This window comes from Nothobranchius furzeri, chromosome 3, assembly GCF_043380555.1.
Source record: "Nothobranchius furzeri strain GRZ-AD chromosome 3, NfurGRZ-RIMD1, whole genome shotgun sequence".
In the NCBI taxonomy this organism is placed as follows: Eukaryota; Metazoa; Chordata; class Actinopteri; order Cyprinodontiformes; family Nothobranchiidae; genus Nothobranchius; species Nothobranchius furzeri.
In genome coordinates this window covers 44370738-44394527 of record NC_091743.1, presented here as the reverse complement: position 1 = coordinate 44394527, position 23790 = coordinate 44370738, and the positions used below count along the sequence as shown (strand labels likewise).

The 23790-nt window shown below is 42.4% G+C and overlaps 1 protein-coding gene across 25 annotated transcripts in view; it reads right to left on the bottom strand.

Moving 5' to 3' along the window:
• Positions 1 to 23790, bottom strand: part of foxp1b (forkhead box P1b) — a 243519-nt gene that overhangs the window by 51219 nt on the left and 168510 nt on the right. For all 25 annotated transcript variants that reach the window (XM_070549199.1, XM_054748493.2, XM_070549203.1 and 22 more), the window contains one exon: positions 8791 to 8913. In XM_070549199.1, coding sequence (XP_070405300.1) covers positions 8791 to 8913 — 123 coding nt within the window. The remainder of the gene's footprint in view (positions 1 to 8790; positions 8914 to 23790) is intronic.

Here is a 23790-nt window from a genome sequence, read left to right as displayed (position 1 = left end):
ATAATTGATTCATCTTTGATTTAAACTGAGCACCATACAGGCTGAGTGTCTTATCAGTGACTGGGTAGTGGGATAAAAAGCTGAAGCTGTTTTTATATCCATTTAAAAGAGCTATTACTTTGATAAAATCACACTTTAAATAATTAGATTTAATTTTAAAAACACATCCAACGCTAATGTTCTAACCCAGATTTGTGCAGAGAAGAACCGTGTTTATCTGTGACTAACAGCCACACTACTGTTTCCACTAACCAGAGGAACTCGACACCAAACCAAAGGAACACTCCATTTTTGGATTTTCTGAGAAATGCAGAAAATAACAGCAAATTTAATAGTGAAACGCTACATTTCTTTTACTTTGAAGAAAGCCTCTGAATCTCGTTCTCCTGAAACTCCGTTTTCGTAGTTTTCTCTTTGCTTTCTGAGAAAAAAGGCCTCATCTTCACTCCTCCAAACAAAAGTGAAAATGGGAATCAAGAGTTGCCAAGCTGCCAAAAATGTGCAGTGACACTTGAAGGGAAACTGCTTTGTGAGCTGATGCTGACTTGACTGCACCTTGCATAGCTGTTAGAGTTTATTAATGCTACGGCTGACTGTGCATCCATCCATCCTTCCACCCCTTGGCAAAGGGCGTGTGAATCACTCCAAACAACACACGCCTGACATCAGGATATAGTGCCAGAGGATGATACGAAGTTACAACAGATTTTAAAGGGAAGTGTGTGTGAGTGTGTGGATGGCTGAGTGGGGTGAAGGCTCCAGAGGCCTGACTGCATGAAGGGAAACATCGGATAAAACCAGGATGGTGAACATGGTAAAGTGGCTCTGAGCCATGTGACTAAGAGAGACACCCCCCCCCCCCCCCCCCACACACACACACACCTCTGGCCAGTCTCGGCTCTAGGATGTGGAGCTGGGATGGATGACTTCATTCTGACAGGATTATCCCAAGCCTGGCTCTAATCTACACCTTACACATAATGCATTTCTACAACACGACAAGGAAAACAAGCCGAGAAAGCGGCGGCTCCACGTTCAGCTTCCATGTCAGCGTCCACTTTGGTTCTGCGCCGATCCAACCTGACGGGTCGGATCACCTCAAAGCAACGCAGACATCAAGATATGATTTCATCACAAACAAAATATGCTGAGCTGCCTCAGAGGCTCACACAGTTGATGAATTACACCATTTCACTGACTGTTGGTAGGAAAGGGGAAAAGGGAATCAAGAATTTCAAAAAGATCTGAGTTTCAATATTATTAAAAGCTAATTTAGTAGAAATAACCAGTGGCGGCCTCATGATGAGGGGGCCTGTAGAGCTAAGGTGAGGATAAACCAAATCAGGTTTTGTTCCTGTCTGGAAAAGAAAGCTTAGCTTTATCCTCATTCTTTAGTCGTTCTGCTAGCAGAAGGTGAAAAGCTGCTGGCAGTAGCAAAAGTTCTCAAACCTACAATAGAAATAAATTTGTTTTCAAAATGTTAAACTACTTCAGTAATGACACTTTAAAAGCCACATGTGTACTGGCTGCAGTCTTCTACACTGAGAGGGAATCCCAGGAATTTATGATGTTTCCTATTTGATCTAGTTGAAATTACAGATTCTATTTTGTTCTGGCCAGATTGAGCATTAATCTGGAGGTAACGGGTGAGAACGTTAATACGGACTGGTGTCATCTCACCAGTACTGTGTCACACTAGTCGAGTGGGCTGCCTGAGATCAGCCTGCAGCTCTGGCTGAGCTCCAGATGACGAGCTTAGCCCCGGTGCTCTAATGACTTACAGATTGGAGCTCGGTGGTATACATGTGTCAGGACGCCACCACGAGCCCACTGCAACAACAGTCAGAGAGAAAGAGAGCCCACGGCTTCTCCCTCTCCTGTCAGACGGAGGCTCTGCCTCTGGGTTGTGTCACATCACGCCCCCCCCCCCCCCCACACACACACACACACACAACAAATGAAGGATGTGAAGAGCAAGCGTATGGAGAACGGGCGTCGGGGGGTCTCCAACTTAAAAGACTTTCATTCTGTAAACTACAGAGACCTTATCTTCTGACCTGGAGATGCCCTCTGTGAGGCTGGACACTGTGGTTTTAAACACAATGACAAAAAAGAGAAGGAAAACAAAGGAGAAGAAAATGTGTGGACCACTGGTTTACATAAAGACAGTATAGATAAAGTCGCTGTAAGGAAAAGTTTGAAAACTTCTTTAGTCTAAAGACTACAAACACGTACAAACACAAAAGGCTTGTTGTTTTAATGTAAAATCTAACGCACCTTTACAGAAAACAACAAAGACAAAAATCATAAGCATCTGGGTTTTCCATTTTTGAAAAGTAAAGCTAAACCTGAGCCATGCTGTATTTTTAACGCAGTCTGCCGGATTTATTTATTTTTACTTATTTAACCTTTATTTATCCAGATGAGTGGATTGAGAACTCATTCGCAATTACAACGACGATCTGGCCAAGAGGTCGCAGCAACAGACACATAGTTAGCTTTATATTAAAGATAAACGATAAAAACATACAAGATCAAAATAACATTTGAAATAACAATTAGACATAAAGACAAAGGACTGTTCTCCTATATAACATGTACAAGTAATCATAACAGACTTAAAACAGTCTTTAAGTACTCAGAAGCACATTCATCAGAAACTGTTAATTGCAATGAATTATTGAAGGTAGATAATGGAATGTAGGTAGTGAACTTCAATGATTTTTTTTGCAGCTCATTCAAGTCGTTGGAAGCAACAAACTGGAATGAGGAGCGGCCAAAGGAGGTGCGAGCTTTGGGAATAACCATAGAGGTTACATTACTGTAACGTAAATTGAGCTGGTTGTTGGAAGTGATGAGTAATGAGCGAAGATATGACTGTTCTACCGATGATTGTTTTGCATATGAACTGATACCAGGGTAACAACCTGCAGGAATGGAGTGATGGCCAGTTAACGAGTGAGTACAGATCACAATGATCAGTAGTGAACGGGGCACCAGTGACGAAACAGATTGCTGAGTGATAAATGACATCGAGTTTATGTAGAAGTTTGTTGGAAGCAGTCCTATAAATTATGCCATCGTTATCTAAGCTGGGAAGGATTGTCATTCTGACCAAGGTTTGCTTTGCAGATTGAGTAAAAGATGACTTGTTGCTATAGAAACCCAATACTTGACTTGACTTAGGAAAGAAATGAATTAATACGAATGTCAAATGAAAGTGTGCTGTCAAGCCAGATATCCAGATACTTATAGGAACTGACCAGCTGTAGTTCTGTACCATCCAGGGAAACAATACTAGGGTGGCTAGTTGATTGCAGTAAGTTATGGTTGAAGATCATGAACTTTGTTTTACTTGTGTTTAAATGAAGATGAAGGTTGGAGAAGGCATATTGAAGACAAAGTTGTGCTGCAAGGAGGAAAAAGCTGTGTTCAAGGAAGAACTGCATGCATATAAAATGGTGTTGTCAGCATAAAAATGTATGTGAAAACTGTCAACAGCATGGACAATGTTTTTAATATAGATTCTGAATAAGGTTGGGCCCAGTATCAACCCTTGAGGAACGCCCATAGACAGAGGGAGAGGTGCAGATTGGTAACCCTCTTTTCTCACTGTTTGCATATGGTCTAAGATATAACTTCTGAACCATGCCACGGATGAAGGGCTGATGGCCCATTTACACTGCTGCTCTCACCCGCTTCTGTTCATGAAGTTGTGGCGCTTAGCAGGGACACCCGACGCGCTGTCCCCACCCAGCTCAGGCTGAGCTGGCCAAAGTGTGAATGGGTCATAAAAGTCCAGTCCATTCACCCAAACACAATCATGGTGTTTTAAGCATCAGATAATTAAGTACAGTTGAACACTCATCACCTGGAAAAATTGTCTGAGGTGTGTTTTCATTTTTAGTTCGGACAAAACTCCATTTGATTACATGGAGAAGGCTAGATTTACTAATCAGACTGAAACCAACCATTAGGGGGAGCCGGATATCCTCTTATCTTTATGTTGAGAATAATTTTTGTACAAAAGCACTTTATTACCTACTGGTCATCCCTCACACTAGATCTAGAACTAGAACCAGGTCCCCACCCCCACCCCCACCCCCCGTTACTTTCTTTGTGGCTGGGTGCACTGCACCTGGTGGAGGACGTCTTGAAGAGACTGACTACTCACCAGTGTTTACTGGCGTTAGCCTTGTGACACACTTTTACTGGGTTTTAGTTGTTTTGATGATATTTTATCTTTCAGGTTTTATTCTCCTTTTGTAGATTGTTTTATTTACGTTGTTGTAGCCTGTATTGCTTTAACTTTTTTTAATTTCAAGGAATTGTATTTCAGTGAACAGTGAAAGTTTGAGTTGAGTTATTTATTCATTTATTCTTTAAAAACAAAAACAAAATGGTGATTTTAATGTTTATATTGGTTTATTTATATAGAATCTACTTCTCTTTGTTGTTTCAATGACCGTCAACAAATATTATAGCTAACAGGGAGCGTAAGTCACGCCCATCTACTTCCGGACAAAGGTGTAGTATGTAAGAATAGAGTGAGAATTTCACAGTGAGAAAATCCCAAAGCAGTCTAATGTTTCAGTCATTTTGGAAGGAAGGTAACACTGAAACATATTTCATATCCAGCTGCTGCGGGGATCGTCAGTTTTTCTCCTTTTAAAACAAAGGAAGGAAGGACGTAACTACTGTTTACCATCAGTGAGTGTGGGGGTGCCGTGTCTCCTGTGAGCTAATACTGCAGCGCCGACTTTTGTAGTTTGACAACGGCCGGCAAAAAGCTCCAGAGTTGTTTAAAGTGGTTGCAGTAACCAACTGCAACAACAGGATGTCATTTTTACTTCATTTCTACATTATGCACCTTTAACACAAATCCAAGTGCTCTATAGCAGCTTGTCGAGGTTTTATGTCCTGCTCCATCGATACAAAAGAAGAGGGATAATTTCCTGAATTAAAAAAAAACATCTCACATTTAAAGCTCATCTATCTCCTGAATGCCACTCTTATTTATAACTATTTAAACTGTTTGTCTTTTGTCGTTTTTTTATTTCCTTAACGTTCAGGAAATTTTTCTTAACATCTTGATTTCATTTAGCTAATTTTAACCGAACTTTCTTGTACAAAGTGTTCTTTGGTGTTAGTGTTTGTATCAGCAACTTAGAATGAAGGAGGAGGTTGTGATTTGTATAGATATGTTCCTTCCTTGCTCCTGAATGTTCAAATATAATTTTTCTCCAGTTTGTTTAGCTGTGATTGGTTATTTGATGCTTTAAAACTCTGTAATTTTGTGCAGGTGAGGAGTCGAGACTTTTAGCCTCACATCCCAAACGTTCAACGTGGCAGCTCCTGTCAAACGTCAGTAGTGGAGACACTGATAGCATCTAGGCTAATGCTACATTTGGTATCCACCTGTTTCTCCTGAAGCTGGTTGGCCATTCATCATTTACTCAGTAACTACAGACAGAATCCAGCTCCAGCTTGAACTGGTAATTTCCTGGTTTTACACACTGTGTGCCTCACACACATCCTAGAATGAGAAACAGCTTAACCTGGATATTACACGGCTAGCAAAGACACCATGTTGACACAACATCTCGTGGCCAGCTGAGAGCCAGGTAATCCCCTGTAGGAGGTGGATGCACACCTGCAAAGAGTTGCAGTTAACCAGCCGGTCTCGTGAGCGGCGGCGCCATAAAACGAGCAGCAACTTTCCCCGCCCCCATCGCTGGTGCTGGTGGACTATCAGCAAGGGTCCAACAGTGTTCTTCCTAATTACCTATTTCTCCACTCCTGATCCTGCGGCTGGCATAATTAGTTACCTGGGGCTGCAATCCAATTTGAAGTGATGACAAGAAAGTGATCCATGAAAAAGTAATAAGTTAAATCCAATTTCAGCCTGCCTCTAATTAAATGCACATGGAACTAATGAGTCAAACCCTACCATTTCACTGATAATGGTAATTAGTGGGGAGGGAGTAGCTGGCTCTCCTCGTTGTGCCACTGTAGGTGTGAAAGGCGCAAAAAGGTAAAAGCGGCATGGATTCGTTTAATTACACGTGTCACTCTGTCAATGTGATTTACTGGCTTTTGACCAGTCAAGTATGTTTAGCTGCTTTCCAGCTCGCGAGGCAGCTGTTTATATCTCTGGTATGAGGAGAGGGCCTCCATACAGCACAGGCATCTCCATCCACAGCCAGGGGTGGGGACTCAGGGAGGGGGCACCCCTGTTTGAGATATAAAACCAAAGAGGCATTTAATGCTGATCAAGGACTCCGAGGCTTGTTTGACTCATATTTCCCCCCGTTTGTGCTCTTTGCAGGTCCGTTTTTACCAGATGTTTCACGTAGACTGTGCTTCATTATTTTTGCCTTGAATGAATTGGAAAGTGAGTCGCATCTCCAAATGAGTAAAACGTCTCTCCACACATCTCCTCGTGCCTAACAGGAGGATCACGGAGATGAATGGAGTCACGTCTGCAGATCAGGTGCTTTTGTGAGGTGCCGGCTCCACTACAATCTCATAATCGTTGGATCGTGTCTTTTGATGACCAGGTCCAGCTCAACAGAGAATCATTATCCAGGCTGTATGATGGAGATAGTGGATGCTCTGTGTGAAGAGCTGCTTTTTTCCTCAAAGGGAGAAGTGAGGGGAGACGCTGACCGCGAGCGACCCTTTTGTGATGAAAACAACACAAATATCACCACCGAGGGAGGAAAATAAAAAAACAAGAGCAGAGTGGAGAAAAAAACAGCAAACAAATGAAGCATAGTACATACATCTACCAACACGTTGATGTTTATGTGTGAACATTTGGTGTGTGTGTGTGTATGGGCTGTATTTAATTAGCAGAATATGTCATTTAGAGATGAACAAACACTTGTTTGAACCTGTATCTTTTTTATAATGGCAGTTTGGACCTGGCAAAACGTAACGCGGAACATTATAGAGCGGGCAATTTACGCCGTTAGTTAGACACCACGGCAAGTCTGAGCTCTCCACACAAGGAGGGGAGGGGAAGGAGAGGACCCGGCTCTCATTTCAAAAGCTGAGTGACAGCTTGGCCAAGCTCTGTGTATACATTAATAAATTAGAATTTTAATTTTGTCTTTGTCTGCAGGAGACGGTCTCGTACTTCACTGTGTACCAACAACTGGCAGTACGCTGGATCTGCCGTTGTGGTCCCCTCTGTTGACCTCTGCAGCACAATTCCCCGGCAGGCTGGGAAAACTGTTTAGTTTGATCCTTTCGACTTATGTGAATCCTGACAAATATGCACACAACTGAAAGGTCATCGCAGTCATATTTCATCCTCTGCTGCTATTCCAAAGACATCTGCACAACAAAGAGGCTTTTCCACAACCTGACATTAGACCTAGCTGCAACAATAGCTCATTAAAAAAGGACCCCAATGGGATAGTAAGGGTATTAAATATTATATATACACACAGAGAGGGAGAGACAGAGAGACGCAGGGAGAGAGAGAACAGAGCCTCTGTATTAATTACCAAATATGCCCTGAAGTGGTTTGCAATTTCACACTGACACAAACAACTGCTCCTTGTTCAAACAAAGATATACATCTCTGAGGCAGCTGATGTGAAATTAAGGTGAATGTTGCATCAGATACACAGCACTGCTCCAATTAAAGACAAAACAAGATGAAAAATAAATAGACAAAGACCTTCTCAAGCTGTTTCTGCCTCAGCACCTCTTTAAAAGGCACGACCTCTGCACCGTCCCCACCTCTCTGGTTTTATCTACTCCACCTGGAACCTCCACCCCTCTCAGGAGCTGCTCTGGGGCTCCTCCTGCTGCCGGTGGTGGTAAGAAACCGGGATTTGTGGGATAACAGGTGAGATCACTAGGCTGTGGCTGTTGGTGACTAGTGGGTGTAACATTGCAGGAGCACCTGCATTTTCAGTTGGAATCACACTGAACTGATGCATAAAACACTTCTGAGGGGCATTTTATTCACGACTAGAACAGGCGAGTCGTGACGCAACTGCAAACAAAGCGCAACAGTTGTGAAGCTTTTCCTGTCACCAGTTGTTTGCAGTTTAGCAGCCAACTTCTCCCAAAACGGTCTGTCTGGTATTTATTTTAGCCGTTTCTGAATGACGGAAACTAAACTGAGACGGTTCCAGGTGAGGTCTAGATGCTTCAGCTATCAAAACCTTCAGCGATCTGATGAAAGCTCTGTCCCATAATCCGTCAACACATCTGAACTTGTTTCTAAAACAAAAGCTGCGCTTTCGTCTCTCTGCTTTCAGATCGGTGCACTTTTTCGTAAACGTTTCTATAATCACAGCTTAAGACCAGGTGAGTCTTTTAATAGATTCAAAACCATTTTCATGACATAAAAGCTCAGTGGTGACTGTACACGCTGTGTGTGTGCGCGCGCGCGTGCGTGCGTGTGTGTGTGTGTGTGTGTGTGTGTGTGTGTGCGCGTGTGTGTGTGTGCGTGCGTGCGTGTGTGTGTGTGTGTGTGTGTGTGTGTGTGTGTGTGTGTGCGCGTGTGTGTGTGTGCGTGCGTGCGTGTGTGTGTGTTTGTGTGCGCTGCTAAATCACACATGACTGCAAATGTTGCACTTGTAATTTAAATTTCCTGTTTATGAACTCAGCCCTGTGCTGTACTTTTATCTTTGCACAGCTTGTTCTTCTGAGAGCTGCAGACTTTATTTTTCTGAATCTGTAACCACAAAGTTAAATAAGCAAAAACACCTGATAGCACTGTGTTAATATCTAGAAGATAATCTGAGAGAGACAACACAGCCGGAGTACCTGTAGGCTCTGCTGCTTTTCGTTTGATTTGGGGGATTTGCGGCCCGTGTTTTGTTGAACTGTCTGCAGCTGCTGTGGCTGCTGCTGCTGCTGAAAGAGAATATGCCGAGCCACTTGGAAGGCCTGGTGGAGAGAAAAACAAAAAAAAATTGTTAAAAGTTACCACGTCAGTAGGTTTAAAGTCTTTTGAAACTTTTTTTTTTTTTTGCTCCTGCAGCCTTAATCTTCCTTCTCTCAGAATCATGAAACCAAGCCAGGCATAAACAATGAACAGATGTCAAGTTCACAGACAAAGAAATGAAAAACAAATCCTTCATGGGCATCCAGAGGAAATATTTATCTGTTGATAAGTTGCACTTACAGCAAACACAAAATGTCAAAAAGTCTAATCTGTGCGTTTGATCCTCCGTACACTCAGCTGAACTCCCCACTAGAAAGCAAATAAAAAACTTTATAGCAGCTTCAAATATCTGCTAAAGGACACAGCCCTCTCTGTGGAAAACAAAATACAGTGCAGTCACATGTTTATTGCTCCAGCTACTCCCTTTTCCCTTACGATAAATAATCAAACATGCCATCCAGAGCAAACAAAGCTGGAGAGAGCTGGGGGGAAAAAACACTGTGGTCTTGAAAATGGTCAGCGATACCAAGAAAAGCAAGCGTAGCGTTCCCACAGTGAGCTGGCCAGCCTCACACCTCCACCAGTAAACCATCTGGGTAAATAACTGGCCTCATTCTTTCCGTGTTCCTCACAAGATCACCGCCACAATCAGACTAACAACTGTAGGGATGCTTCTGAGCTCACCTCTCACATCAGCTCCACAGCCGATAACCGGAGCACTTTGAAAGTATTTAGTGGAATATTTAACAAGAACATGGTGAGAAAAAAAAAACCACGGAGAACAAAGGAGGGAAAAATACAGTGTGTGAAAAAGTGAGTGAAACCTGTAAAAGGCTGTGAGAAAGTAAGTTATCAAGAAGGCAGCAGAAAGCTCTGTGAGCAGACGATTGTTTTAGGGGTGGCTGAAGCAAACAGCTGGATGACGGCCGTGTGGGGCGACGCTCCCAGACACGCGGCTGTCGGATGACATCATGAAGCATTAATCTGACCAAAGAGGGGCCTCACAACTTACATTACACCATCCTGAACTCTGAATTGGAAAATGTTCTGCTTTTGTGTCAATGGAAGCTCTCAGATGGGCCGACATGCTTTATTCTGCATGATAATTGTTTTTTTTTTGTACTGAAATTTGAAGGGGAACTCCCTGAAAGCAAGGCCAGTCATACAGAAAGTTTTCAAATTCAAACTAAGAAGTTAGTGAGCACGGTTCCCTCCCACACACCAGGCCAATATTTACATTTTCAGTGATGAGTCTTTACTCGGAGATGACTTTAAACCTGATCGCCAAACAGAACTTTAACCAAACTATCCAATCATTAGAAATAAAACTGAGTCATGCAAAAATTCTTCTGAAATTTCAGGACACGTTTGATAGAAAAAAAATAAAGATAGGACAGTTCAAATCTGACAACAAAACTGGCTTACAAAACATAAAAATAAGTAGTTTATTCAATAATTGAAAAAATCTTTTTATATGTTGGCTTAAAATATTTAACAGCAGCACGTTCCATCTTAGGAATTTAAATAATAATAATAATAATAATAATAATAATAATAATAATAATAATAATAATAATAAACAGCCTGTGATTAAATGATTAACTCCGCCCAGGGTGTGATTTTGCGAGTACACTAAAGAGTCAACTTTTTTCCCTTTTTACTATAAATGATGAAACATGCTGTGAAAGGCGCGTGCGCGTGTGTGTGTGCGCGCGCGCATGTGTGTGTGTGTGTGTGTGTGTGTTTGGGTTTACAGCCGAGGGTGTTTGAACAAACAGAGTTGAGTCAACAGGATATGATGGGACGCTCAGACAGTAATGGATGAAGTTAGACTTCTGGGAAGTCTTTCCTCCCATACCTCACACAGCAGCAGACTATAAACAGCTTGTTGCCACATGTATTGTATGTAACTAAAACTGAAACTAATATTTGCATGTAAAGAAACATATTTACATCAAAGCGGTGTCATAATTCCTGATATGACTTAACATTATATAATTTTACATCATCGGCCTGAGGTTAGCACAAACAATGTTCCTCTGTTTAAACTATAATATGTATAATTATATAAATAAAGTATTAACTCTATAGAGGCGCTGTGGGTTTGATGTAAAGGTTATTACAAAGGGGTTAGATGACACAATAAACAATGATGAAATTTTAATGATCAAAATAGCCTCTTAAGTTTTCAACAACTAGGAAGGAATACAAACAACTCGTTTTTCACAACAGTTTCAGACTAAAATGTTTAGTTCGTTTCAACGAAACGCTGATTTGTTTACCCTCTCATCGCGGTTTGTTTGTTTAGGCGTGAACGCAATAATCGCCCTAGGGTGTGGTCCCAATGAACTCCAGAGCAGCTCCACTCTTGTATGAATGAGATGTGACCTTGATCCAACACAACTTCCTGGTGTAGGCTGGAAGTTTGAGCCCAATGCCCTCCCGTAGGTAGGTTTTGCGCTGCATACAAACAAATTTTACCCGGTCTGCCTACTTCCATCTACGTAACATTAACCGCCTACGCCCCTCCCTCACTACTCACTCGGTCGCCATCCTTGTCCACAGCCTCATCACTTCCCGTATTGACTACTGCAACGCTCTTCTCTTCGGTCTTCCTCACAAATCCCTCCATAAACTCCAACTTCTCCAGAACTCGGCAGCCCGCATCATTTCCAGAACTCCCTCCTTCCACCACATCACCCCTGTTCTTCAGCAGCTCCACTGGCTCCCAGTCACTTCCAGAATCTGCTATAATTCTGCTATATACATTCAAAGCCATCCATAACCTAGCTCCACCGTACCTCTCAGACCTCCTTCATCCTTCAACCTCCACCCGTTCCCTCAGGTCCTCCTCGTCCATCCACCGCTCTGTCCCACCTTTCCATCTGGTCACTATGGGGAGCAGGGCCTTCAGTCGCTCTGCTCCCCAGCTCTGGAACTCACTCCCTCCTGACCTCCGTAACATTGACTCCCTCACTCTCTTTAAAACCAGACTCAAAACCCACCTGTTCCGTCTAGCATTCCAATAATTACTCTCTTTGCTCCAATCTGTCTGTTTGTTTTATGCTGTTTTATCTTTTACTGTTGTGTATTTTATCTCTGTAAAGTGTCCTTGAGTGTTCAGAAAGGCGCTGTTGAAATAAAATGTATTATTATTATTATTATTATTATCAATAAAACCTAGGTAGCCAAAATTTAAACAAGGGCTGGTGTGGGTGAACAAGATTCACTGACTCACTGAAATTTAGGCGACAAGCTACTCGCTAAGTGATTCCTACCCGAGATAACTATATAACTATAACCATGCTTACTATGGGTGTGAAAACGCCTTTAGGTTATCTTAGGATGACAAATGATGAAAGTGAAACTGTTCATGATAATCTTGAAAATCACATTGTGTGCAACCTCTCATTACTGTTTGTTGCTCACACTTCGATATGTGATGTGAACCACTCTTAGCTACAACCGCAAAAGACTTTAGCGAAAGATATGCAAAATGACTGAAGTTGATTTGTTATGGAAGTCTTCTTGAATTTATAAACTGCAGTGCACCTGTGGTGCATTTGATTTACATCAAACAGTTTTGTTAAAACTTATTTGGTGGTAAATAATATTTCTGCAACCAAACAATTTTATTAGAATCTAAATCAGGCACAGACAAAGTTACTACCACAGGTTTTTCCACCTACCTGAATAAAAATACCCATGCAAATAAAATATATCAATATTTATATACCTGGAAGTACAAACCGGAGTGCATTGCTTTGTAACAATGTCAGTTCAAACAGAGAAAAAAAGAACACTGTTGTTGTTGTGAAGACTGGAATATGAGCACACTGAGAGGCTGTTAGATGGTCGGCCTCTTGGAACGCTGCTGTTGAGTGTGTGTTTTAAAAAGGCCACTGGAGGTGGCATACCTTCAAGAGGCCTAATGCTGGGCTAAAACAACCTATTGTGAAGTGTCACAACAATGTTTACACAGCACCCACTCCTCCATGTCGGAGCTCCCCTCCTCCTCCACCTCTGGAAATGGTCTGCTTTTGATCTTATATTCAAAGGTGCTGGATGTCTGAGGGAAATGCACAAGAACTGTTCCAAATGAGATATGACATGTTTTTGCTGTAGCAACAATAAACTCTCGATTAGGGATGGGTACCTTTGACATTTGAATCGATCCGGTACTAATTCCCGGTACCTACGAATCGATACCGGTACTTAACGGTACCCTTTTTCGATACTTTTGAGTGTTTAATATTTTTAATTCTCTTTTATAATTAAATATATTTTTTTCTCAATATATAACCATATTTTATAAATATCACGATAAATAACATACAACTGTTTGTATTTTAACATCGTCCTTGTAGTTTTATAAGCTGATAATTAAACTGAAGCAAACATCTTCACTGTGAACTAAATTTACTGCGTATCTTCATTCCTTTTGCCATCCTTTTTCATTTGATTTTTCCTACTGGGAAGATAGAATTTCCGAGGAGAAAGCGAACGCACCATTAGATGATAACAATGGTGGCATAGGAAGCTAACACATCAAGCTACGTTATCTTAAACAGTTTATTTAACTGCTGGAGCAGATTAAAACGATGATGCCTCACACTTAGATCGTCACTGGTTTCATCTTCACCCAATCACCCGTCGCATTTAGTAAAGTGAAGCAAAACTTTAGAGAGCGTTCATGTTCTTCTAGCCGGAATTTCGGAGTTCCGAGGAAAAAGCGAACGCACCATTAGTGAAACGGAAGCTAACATATCAAGCTAACGTTATCTTAAAGCTTTTATTTACCTACCGGAGCAGATTAAGATGAGGATGTCTCACTTAGATCGTTGTCGCTGGTTTCATCTCACCCTCTTGCGCATGCGCAGCTGTCTTGGCAAGTTCTCGTTATGATGGACTGGTACCGAAACGAGGCACCGTTTCAAATTAAGTCAATCGGTGCTCGGTCGGTACTGTGGAATTCGGTCGGTACCTTAAAAAGTACCGAATTCGGTACCCAGCCCTACTCTCAATGGCCAATTTATTAGGTAAACCTTGTAATACCTGGTTGGACCCGTTTTAATCTTCAGAGATGCCTTAAAGATGCAGTTTGTAATAGTGACATTCGGTGGTCAAATTAAGTAACTGCAGTCCATTTTTCTAAGCAATAAAATCCCTTTCATGGCTGTGGCCAGTTACCGATCAGTGCCCGAAAATACCAGTTGCCAAAGAAGTCATACACAATCAGTACATTTACGTGCAAATCTAAGTCTATCTAGATAATTTCAAAGTAATAAACTGGGAGCCTTCATCCTAGTTTAAAAGTATGTTAGAAAATCAATCTCTCAAATGAGGTTTGTTCTGTTTTAGTACAGTAGATAGCGACATGCGCCCTTTTGTGTCGGCATTCTTCCGTTAAGCTTAGAGATCCATTGCAGCGTGACGTCGTATGCCCACACCCACACCCCAGCCCCAGGCTGGGGGGCAAGTAGCTGGCCCCTCCCTGTTGACCACTGTTGTTTGTCTGTTAGTTGTCATTAAACAGATCTAAAAATCGGTGAAAAATAGTTATTAGCAAGGTTAACACACGTCGAGCTGTAGGCTGCACAGGTAGATGAAAGAAGTAGTGAAGTTAAATTTTACAGGTTTCTAGCCGATAAAATATGCTGAAGGCAGTGGTCAGTTCTAGTGAACAAACCTCCCACATCTTGGTGGACAAAATCTGTTTGTGTCCAGTCACAAACATGTTATAGCCATCTAATGACTTAAATGCCTTTTTTTATATAATTATGTGCTATTGTGGTGACGAGGAGCTGGGGAGAACCAACCAACCGAGAAGATCCTGCAGCAGGGAGGAGCTGTAGGCTGATCAATCCTGAGAAATAAACGTGTGTGAAAGTGTCATCTGTAACTTGTAGTGACACGAGGTACTCCTCAGTCCTTTTTAAACATTGGAACAACTGCCTATACGGTTTGTAATTAGAATGTGTTTGTATTTTATTTTTATTTTATTCTTGTTATGGACATATCCCTTGTCTGAAATAAAGTTTGATTGATTGATTGATTGACGACGCCGGCGTGGTCATGAACCACGACAAGATTTTGCACACTTTTATCTTCAGTTGCACATTGTAATGTAGTGCTTATATGTGCTAAAATGGTTAAACTTGATTATTTGAAGGCTTCTTGTTCCACGACACTGTCATTGTCAGGTTTTTTTGTACATTGGATGGATCTGTTGCTGATGGTTAAGTTTATCAACTGGTCAACTCCCTAACTTCTCACACAACAGAGCGGTAGACCAGCAGCAAAGAAAACCCCCTTCCACTCCAACTCTTACTTGCTGCCCTTCGTACACACACTCATTCTCCTCGGACGTGTTACTGTACGACCCTATACGGATCTTCACATAAACACTGTGGACTCGGTGTGACAAGTTGGAACCATTCCTCCCAGTAAAGACTATCTTGTGAATAACCATGCAATTTCAAGTTGATATTGCTATTTAAATGTCATTTTATTTGGGAAATGGTACCTGATTTACATATTTAGAAGGATGCACCCTGGTTACATGGGCTGATCAACTAATGTTTTGTCAAGTCATTGGCTCACTGTTTGGACTGTTAACATCATACAGGAAGAAAAAGCTCCAGGTTGTTCTGGTTAAAAAACAGTGACTTCAACAAATAACCAAGGTTTATCAGCAAAAAAAATTGGGTCTCTTCACCATTTGTGACCTGCTTTTATTTTTCCACCGTTGAAAGGTGTTCAGAGTTCACATCCTCTTCCCCATCTTTACATAACTTCCTCAATAAACAACAAGCGTTTTATCTGCATCTACTTTCACAGCATAATAGTCAGTAGAGGCCTGAGCATCTCTTATGTCCCTGGGCTATCACGCTGCGATAAGGGAACTGCTAAGTGCTGCATGTCTTTATGTGCAGTCGGCACATGTGGATTATTTACAGGCTTTGGGGTTTCCTGCTGCTAAAGCCAGCTCTCGGTGTCTCACATATCCCAGCTCAGACCATTGCCACAGTCAAGTCTGTTTTCTGCTGAATTCGCCACAGTCAAGTCTGTTTTCTGCTGAATTCCCTCGCTGCACCTTTTCCCACACCGCTACATAACCAGACGTACTTAAGATACATCACTTTTTGAGACTGAAACAAAGTGGCAATTTACCTTAAGTAATCAGAGCAGTCTCTCCACTTGAATCAAGCTGAACTAATTTTTATATGACAGAAAAATGAAAAAGAATGACAGGAAAAATGACGGTAAACTGATGTCAAGACATGGGTTAGTAAAACAACAAAGAGCTGGATTCTTTAAGGTATCTCTATCAGGGGTCAAGCAAAGAATGTCTGAGGTCTTTTGCTCATGCACATCAACTGAAAGGTGCCAGTGTGTGTGTGTGTGTGTGTGTGTGTGTGTGTGTGGTTGTGTGTGTGTGTGTGTGTGTGTGCGTGCGTGCGTGCGTGAGTGCATGTGTGTGTGTGTGTGTGTGTGTGTGTGTGTGCGTGCGTGCGTGCGTGCGTGAGTGCATGTGTGTGTGTGTGTGTGTGTGTTGAGGTCTTCTTGTTATGGCTGGGGAAGTCCTTGAACGTGAACTGGTTTCAAGCAGATTGCTCCTAATTGCTAAAAGATGTGCAAGCAGGTGTAACTGGATCCCTGCGGCCACAAAGAGAAGAGAGGACGAAATGAGATGTGCATCTGCTTGTGTTTCTACACTTGTGTATTTGTGTATGTGTGTATTTACTCAGTCACCATGTTTCACCAAGCTTTATTAGGCAAAGTGCGTCGCTCAGAGACAGCCAGCAACAACACAACTAATAGGTTAGCTCTTAATGTGGTACAGCTCACAAGACATCAGACCCTCGAGTCCTGTTCTGTAGCCTCAGGGGGGTTCAGATCCAGCAGCCTAAATGTCAAGGTTACAAGCTCGACTTTCTGACTGACTGTGCATCTCAACTTACCTGACATTTATCACCTCTGTTCCTTCCTTTACAAAGGCAAACACTCCTGAGTGGCAATCACGAGAAAGACCAGTTTCTTCTCTGATCAGCATTTTGACGTATACTGATCAGACATATATGACCGAATCCACCATTTTGCTGCCAACCATCCCAAACTAGGGCTAACCTTTACATCACACTGGAAGCATCAGCGGCGTGGAACGTCACTGCTTCAAATTAGAATCCATTATAGTCTATGAGGGTGATTCAAACCAGCTGCAACGTGGAAATTTTGAGGCGTGTCCCAGAAGCGGGACGCCACTATTGTTACCGCGTGTCGCTTCTGGAACAATAATTTCCACAGTCAACATTAGGGTTGTCACGGTAACCGGTGTAGCGGTAAACCCCAGTAAAAAAAAGTTGACGATAATTACAACCGTCTTGTTTTTTTAAAACTATATTATCTCGGTGGGTTTACCGTGGCTGCGGTGTAGACGCGGTGACCCTTGCCAGCCACCGTATCTGCTTAAGTTGCCGGCGGCACATGTGTCCTTTGATGTTTACAACCAAAACTTTCTTGAAGCTAAAGCTGAAATAATGGCCAAAGGAGGAGACGGCAGCGCTCAGGACATTTATTATCCCTCAAAAAAGACAAAGTCGGAAGTACGGGCATTTTTTGGACACTTGAAGAATGCCGAGGGACAGTTGATAGAAGACGGCTATCCTGTTTGCAGCATGTGCAGAAAAAGTGTCTGTGAAAGGCAGCAATGCTTCAAATCTCATGACACATCTGCGTGACAATCACCCACAACTCTACAGTCAACGCAAGGCAAGCTAACGTTAGCGTTTTAGCTAAAATGCGTGATCCGAGGATTTGGGTTGAGGGAGAATGCAACGAGTCGCTATATAAAGCAGCCGCAGCGCCGCTACCTGCATATAAACCGTGTCGCGGACACCGCCATGTTGAAATGACGCTATGCATTACGGGACTCCCAGGGGCAGATAAGAGTTGGTCTCTCTCCGAGAATAATTATGAATTTAACAATGATTACTGCCTGATGACATTTTCCCTTAATCTGCAACGCTCACTGGAAGGACACAAACCGAGGACAATATTTTCCTGATATAGGGTTTATTACTCAAGTAAGTGTAAAAAAGTATCTGATTAGAAGGCTACTTGAGTACTGAGTATCATCTGATCTAATATTTTTAAAATGATGACATCAAACAGACAAAATTAAGACGTTATGGGCAAATATTGGTATTTTAAAGACTAAAGGGGAAAAATGTAAACAAATAAACAACATAATTACAAAATAACACATTTTAGGTAAAATTTAGACACAAACTGAGGACAATATGTTCCTGATATACAGGGTGTATTTGGTTGTCTGAAAATGTAACATGTTTAAAAAAATACCGCGATAATACCGAAAACCGTGGTAATTTTGGTCACAATAACCGTGAGGTTAAATTTTCACACCGTGACAACTCTAGTCAACATATGACTAGACAGGAAATCACACACAATTTCAATGTAAAATCCTGTGTAATTTCACATCTATGTAGATTAAGTGAAAACGTCACCTAACGGCTTATTGACTCCCAGTTTCATGGCTTTGATCCTGGCAGTGGAGAGGAACAACATCATTTATGGCATCAACCAGCAATATCAAACATGATTTCCTTCTTTTTTCGTATAATGGCGGATGGCATAAACTTGACGGAGATTGTGAATTCACGAGTCCGGCAAGGAAGCTGTTCCACAGCTAAGGCTCTGCCGGTGTACTGGACCGCAGCAATAGTCGTACGTAAGTAAATAATTATGCCTCCGTTCCGGTCCACTGATGCTTCCAGTGTGAATTAGGGGTAAGTCCTCAGAAGGTCTGCTTCGGTATCTGGGACTGAGCTATCAGTAGGAGATCCGGGGAGTCCTGAGGTCATGGATAGGACTTGTTTGTTCAGTTCAGCACCCTTTAACTGGATCAGGATCAGGGTTTTGGAACCTAAGTTGATACGTCAGACTTGTTACTCAAACCAATCACGAGCCTTGTTTTGGACATGGTCAGGAGGGTCTAGCTTGCCAAAGAAGGCACTGCCCATCAGTGCATCAAAAGTGGTAGTGCTTATATAAATAACAGGATCCTTGACATTAAGATATTTGAAGCTGAAAGATTCAGTATGCAATAACAGCATGTTATTAATGATAATAATAATAATCATCATCATCATCATCATCATCATCATCATCTTCTTCTTCATCATAATAATAAAGGATTGGACTTATATAGCTCTTTTCAAGCCACCCATTATTCATGCACGCTAACATTCATGCACTGCCAGTGGTGGTTAGCTACTCTGTAGCCACAGCCAACTGTCTGACAGAGGCAAGGCTGCCAACTTGCGCCATCGGCCCCTACCACCACCAACACGTGTTGCTGTTGTTTTATTGGTATCAGCCTGAACACTCGGGATAAGTGGAGTAGATGTTATCATGTTCCATCCAACCATTTTCAGCCTCTTATCCGGAGTTGGGTCGCAGGGGCAGCAGCCTAAGCCAAGAGGCCCTTGGGCCAGCTCCTCTGAGAGAATTTGAAGGCATTCCCTAGCCAGCCGAGAGACATTGTCTCTCCAGGGTGTCCTGGGTCTTCCTTTAGGTCTCCTCCCAGTTGGACGTACCTGGAAAACCTCACCAGGGAGGTGTCCAAGAGCCATCATGACCAGATGCCTGAGCCACCTCAACTGGCTCCTCTCCCCTCTATTATCATGTTTAGTAATTATAAAAATGACTAAATATGATACATTTAGGGAAAATGAATAAACGCAGATGCTATGTGGATGAACGGGAAATATCTAAGGTGTATTTTTTTTAGTGTACCATCATTTCCCACAAAGGCGGTGGGGCTTAAACTTACTTCAACCAGGCAATATGTGGTGTTGCAGTTCTTCACTGCTTTACCTTATGTAACATGTTGATAAGTTGGACCCAACATTTCCTAACAGAGAACTGGCCGAATCATCACACTTCACCACCGGTGAGGCTTTTTTGCACATGGGCCCAACAAATAAAATCTAATCAGTGGTAAATCATTTGAGCTAAAGCTCCTATTAGATCAAAAAGGAGACCCCCCCCCCCCACCACCACCACCACCACACACACACACACACACACACACCTCCACATGTATTTTATATGCTTGTGTGGACCTCCATTAACTTCCATTCATTTTTGTGACTCCACTATGCCTAACCCATACCCTAACCTCAACCATTGGGGTTCTATTCCAATCCCTAACCTAAACTAACAGCTAATTCACACCATACCTCTAAAACCAAGTAGGGTGCTCCACATTGTGTGGACCAACAGAATGCTCCCACAATGCAGAAATGTCAACACACTACAGGTTAAAATTTGTCAACTTAAACATGTACAAGTAAATTACAAGTATACACACACACACACGAGCAAACCATTATGAATCATCAACTTTCCACTGGTTCTTTGGTTTTCTTTCACTGGACAGCTTCTGATCAATAGAGACTGAGAACATCCCACGGGCACTCCAGTTTTGAAGCTCCCATGACACAATCGTCTGACTATTACGAGTTTTTACTTTACTTCCCAGAGCTTTATCTTGTAACTGTTTATCGGTGTAAGTTGCAAGCTGCGGTCTTAGGATCATCTCATTGGTGGTGACAAATACTGCTGGAAACTTACATAACAAAAGAAAGGTGTTGATTATGCAGCCATATAATAATGAATTCACTCGGAATACGTGTCATTCTAATTGAAATGCACACATATTCTTTTTCCCAGTATTCGGCACCGGGTAATTTTCAAAACATGTAAGCGGATATGCAGTGTGGATCGTGTCTATTTGTATTATTAACATTTCTCTCTCTGGCTGATTTTTTTTCCTTTTGCCTCAGTATTACAGATGTTTATCTGCAATGCAAAGCAGGGAAAGTCTGATTTCCCACTAAGTATATAATTAATGCCATTTCCAAAAAGCCACTCCACATGGAAAACAGGCCTGATGCTCAAACCTTACACATTACGGGGCTCTCGCAACAACACTCTCCAGGCTGTGTTTAGATTTCCAAACTAATTCATGTAGAATACATAAATAAATCAATGCTTTACACCCACTTCAAACCACTAGATTCACTTCTTTAGCTGCACTTTTCCAACTAATCTATTCATATTCATGACAACACTAAACATTTCAAACATTCACGTTTAAACAGTAAGTCTTATCCCTTCCGTAAGACAAAATCTGTCTTTCATAAAAACATTTTGTTTGTTCAGCACATTCCTTCCTCTCTTTCGATAACAGGTAACACTGCAATGACAAGTTGTGTTTTTAGAGTAAAAGGGTTTAAATAAAGAAGACAAGGAGGAAGAGAGAGTGCTTTGAAGCATAGCTAATGATGGAGGGACTAAAGGTAAGGGGGTAGCAGATGGAGGAGAGGAATAACCAGAAGACAGGGGTACGGGTGAAATGGAAAAACAGAGGCAGAGGTTGCAGGAGGTGCAAAGGGGAGAGTAAACAGTGCCCCAACAAGGCAGTTTGGGTAGACAGAGCCTGGTACGGAGGGATCAGCACCCCCACCCCTCCATCACCCGGCGAGGTCAGCTCAGCTATGCAGGGATGACAGTTTCCGTTTGCTGTGTGCTCTGCGTTTGTTTGGATTCCCGGGCCTTGCTTAGCCAGCAGCTTAACAACAGATGGCTGAAGAAGGGCTCTATTCAGACTTGTCTGGATCAAAGAATCACACCAAGAAAAGTACACAAGCTACAAACAAAACACACAGACACACATGCAAATTACAAGGATTGCCAGAACCAAAGGCAAATAAAGCATTGCCTGCTGCAAACACTTATTTGCTGCCACACATTAAAAAAAGCAGCAACAAGAAAACATTTGCGCCTGCAAGCATGTGAGCACAGTGTTGTCTGATCCCACCAAACAACTTCCTGGGATGGTTCAGCAGCTGAGCGGATCCGAGTGAAAGCGCTTCCGTCCCCCACCGTTATTAAACGAATACTGCCTTCATTACAGCTTTAGTGCGGTGTAAACTCATAAACACCCTCCCAGAGTACAAGAGGAACCGTCAACTAAATATTGTTTCTCTCAGGAGTCGCTCTTCCACCTCAACTACGCCTTTCAACTTTGCAGGCTCAGTATGATAAAGTGGCAGTAAAAATCATTCACATTAATACACCATTGTGCATCTGCTGCTAAAGGTAATTAAAGAAGTAAATGACTCATAAGAATAGACATATTAGGCACAAAATGAAAGGCAACTGGGCTGCCTCATGAAAATATGTACCATTAAGATACTGCATTTTCATACTGAGGTAATCAGCTCCACTAGCCTGATGCTGATTTAATCCACTCCAGTGGAAAGTCTATCAGTGCACAGTCGCATGTCACTATCTCTGATGTCTGCGTGCCAAGAGCCTGGCATTATACTCAGTGTGAATAGCTACTAAAAGGGGGAGGTCACACACAGCAAAATCAGTCGGAGGAGCAGTGAACACTTGCGTATCATTTAGAGATGAGTACGAGGAGGTGAAGACGATAACACGAGAGTTAAATAGAGCAGAGGAGGAAGCACAACAATCTGGGAACTTTGCAGCGATGAGATCTCAGTAGCTCCTCTTTCTCTGACCTCAGATTTCTGCCCTGAGCACACAATGCCTTAAGATGCCCACCAATGACTACAGCACTAATATCCGTCAACTCGATAAAGTAAGAGACGGCAGCGGAAGGCATGCCAACTGTGCCGGATACTTAGACGAACTGTTAGAAAACGCACGCTCCCTGCGATTGCATCCTTGGCAGAAGTGTTGCATCACCTTCTAGCAGGGAGTGTTGTGCTTGGGAAAATGTGTGCTTCCAAAGACCCAGCGTGAGACCTAGAATACTGTGAGCAGATTTTATCATGTGTGAATGATATTGTTTAGAATGGGAAGATCTGTCTGCCCAGGTCTCATAGACAGAACACTCAACGTTATTGATACAGTTGAGACTTCCAGGATATGACCAGTAAAACCCCTAAATCTTCCAATTTAGTTGTGTTGAATATAGATGAAAGTATTTTTCACACAGCTGTAGATGGGGAGGAGGATGATCCGAAAGCGTCACACAGCTCTGGGTCTGTATTATCAGCTGACCAGCCTTTGGCCCTTTGCACCAGAGGGGATGCTAATTATCTCCACAAGGATGTAAAAGTAACTCATCTCCATGAATAACCGAGACAACAATAAGATGCTGCACAAAGCTGTTCTCGTGGAGAAGGGGAAGTGGCATTAGTAAAAAAAATTAAATAAAAACGAGTCTTAGAGTAAAGAAAGTGGTGTGTTCTGACTCTGTCAGCTCTACCGTAACTTTAATGGTAATACAGTCTGTGGTTTATTTTTCTCCATTCGTTTTCACGACCTGAACAATTGGACCAGAGCTGAGATGATTGAACAGCTCCTATCTAGAATCCTCCTTGAAACCTCTCCACTTGACTTTGCATGGCTTGCGTTTCTGTCTGTTTAAAGGGCGGGTCAAGTGAGCCTCAGAGTCCTTTTCCACCCACATATCAATTTTAAAAACTGCAACATTAGTAGGCGTTGCCTGGCGGACCGAGGGCGCAGAGCTGCGGCAGTGACGAAGATGGATGGGTAACGAGACGATGCTAGCTCCCTTCACTCTGAGCAGTCATTAGAAGTGGAGGACGTTTCTCTCCCTCCTTACCCAGACACTCGAGAAGAAAGGGACCAAGTCTATTTGGAGGAGACAAGCGGACCTGAGCCTTATTGTTTTGAGCTTGTGAGTTGCCTGAAACTACCAGAACCGACCCAACAGAACCAGCTCTGAATGGTAAGTAGCCGTTAGCCATAGCATTAGATCAGCTGCAGGGTTTGGCTACACGGCTCTAGAG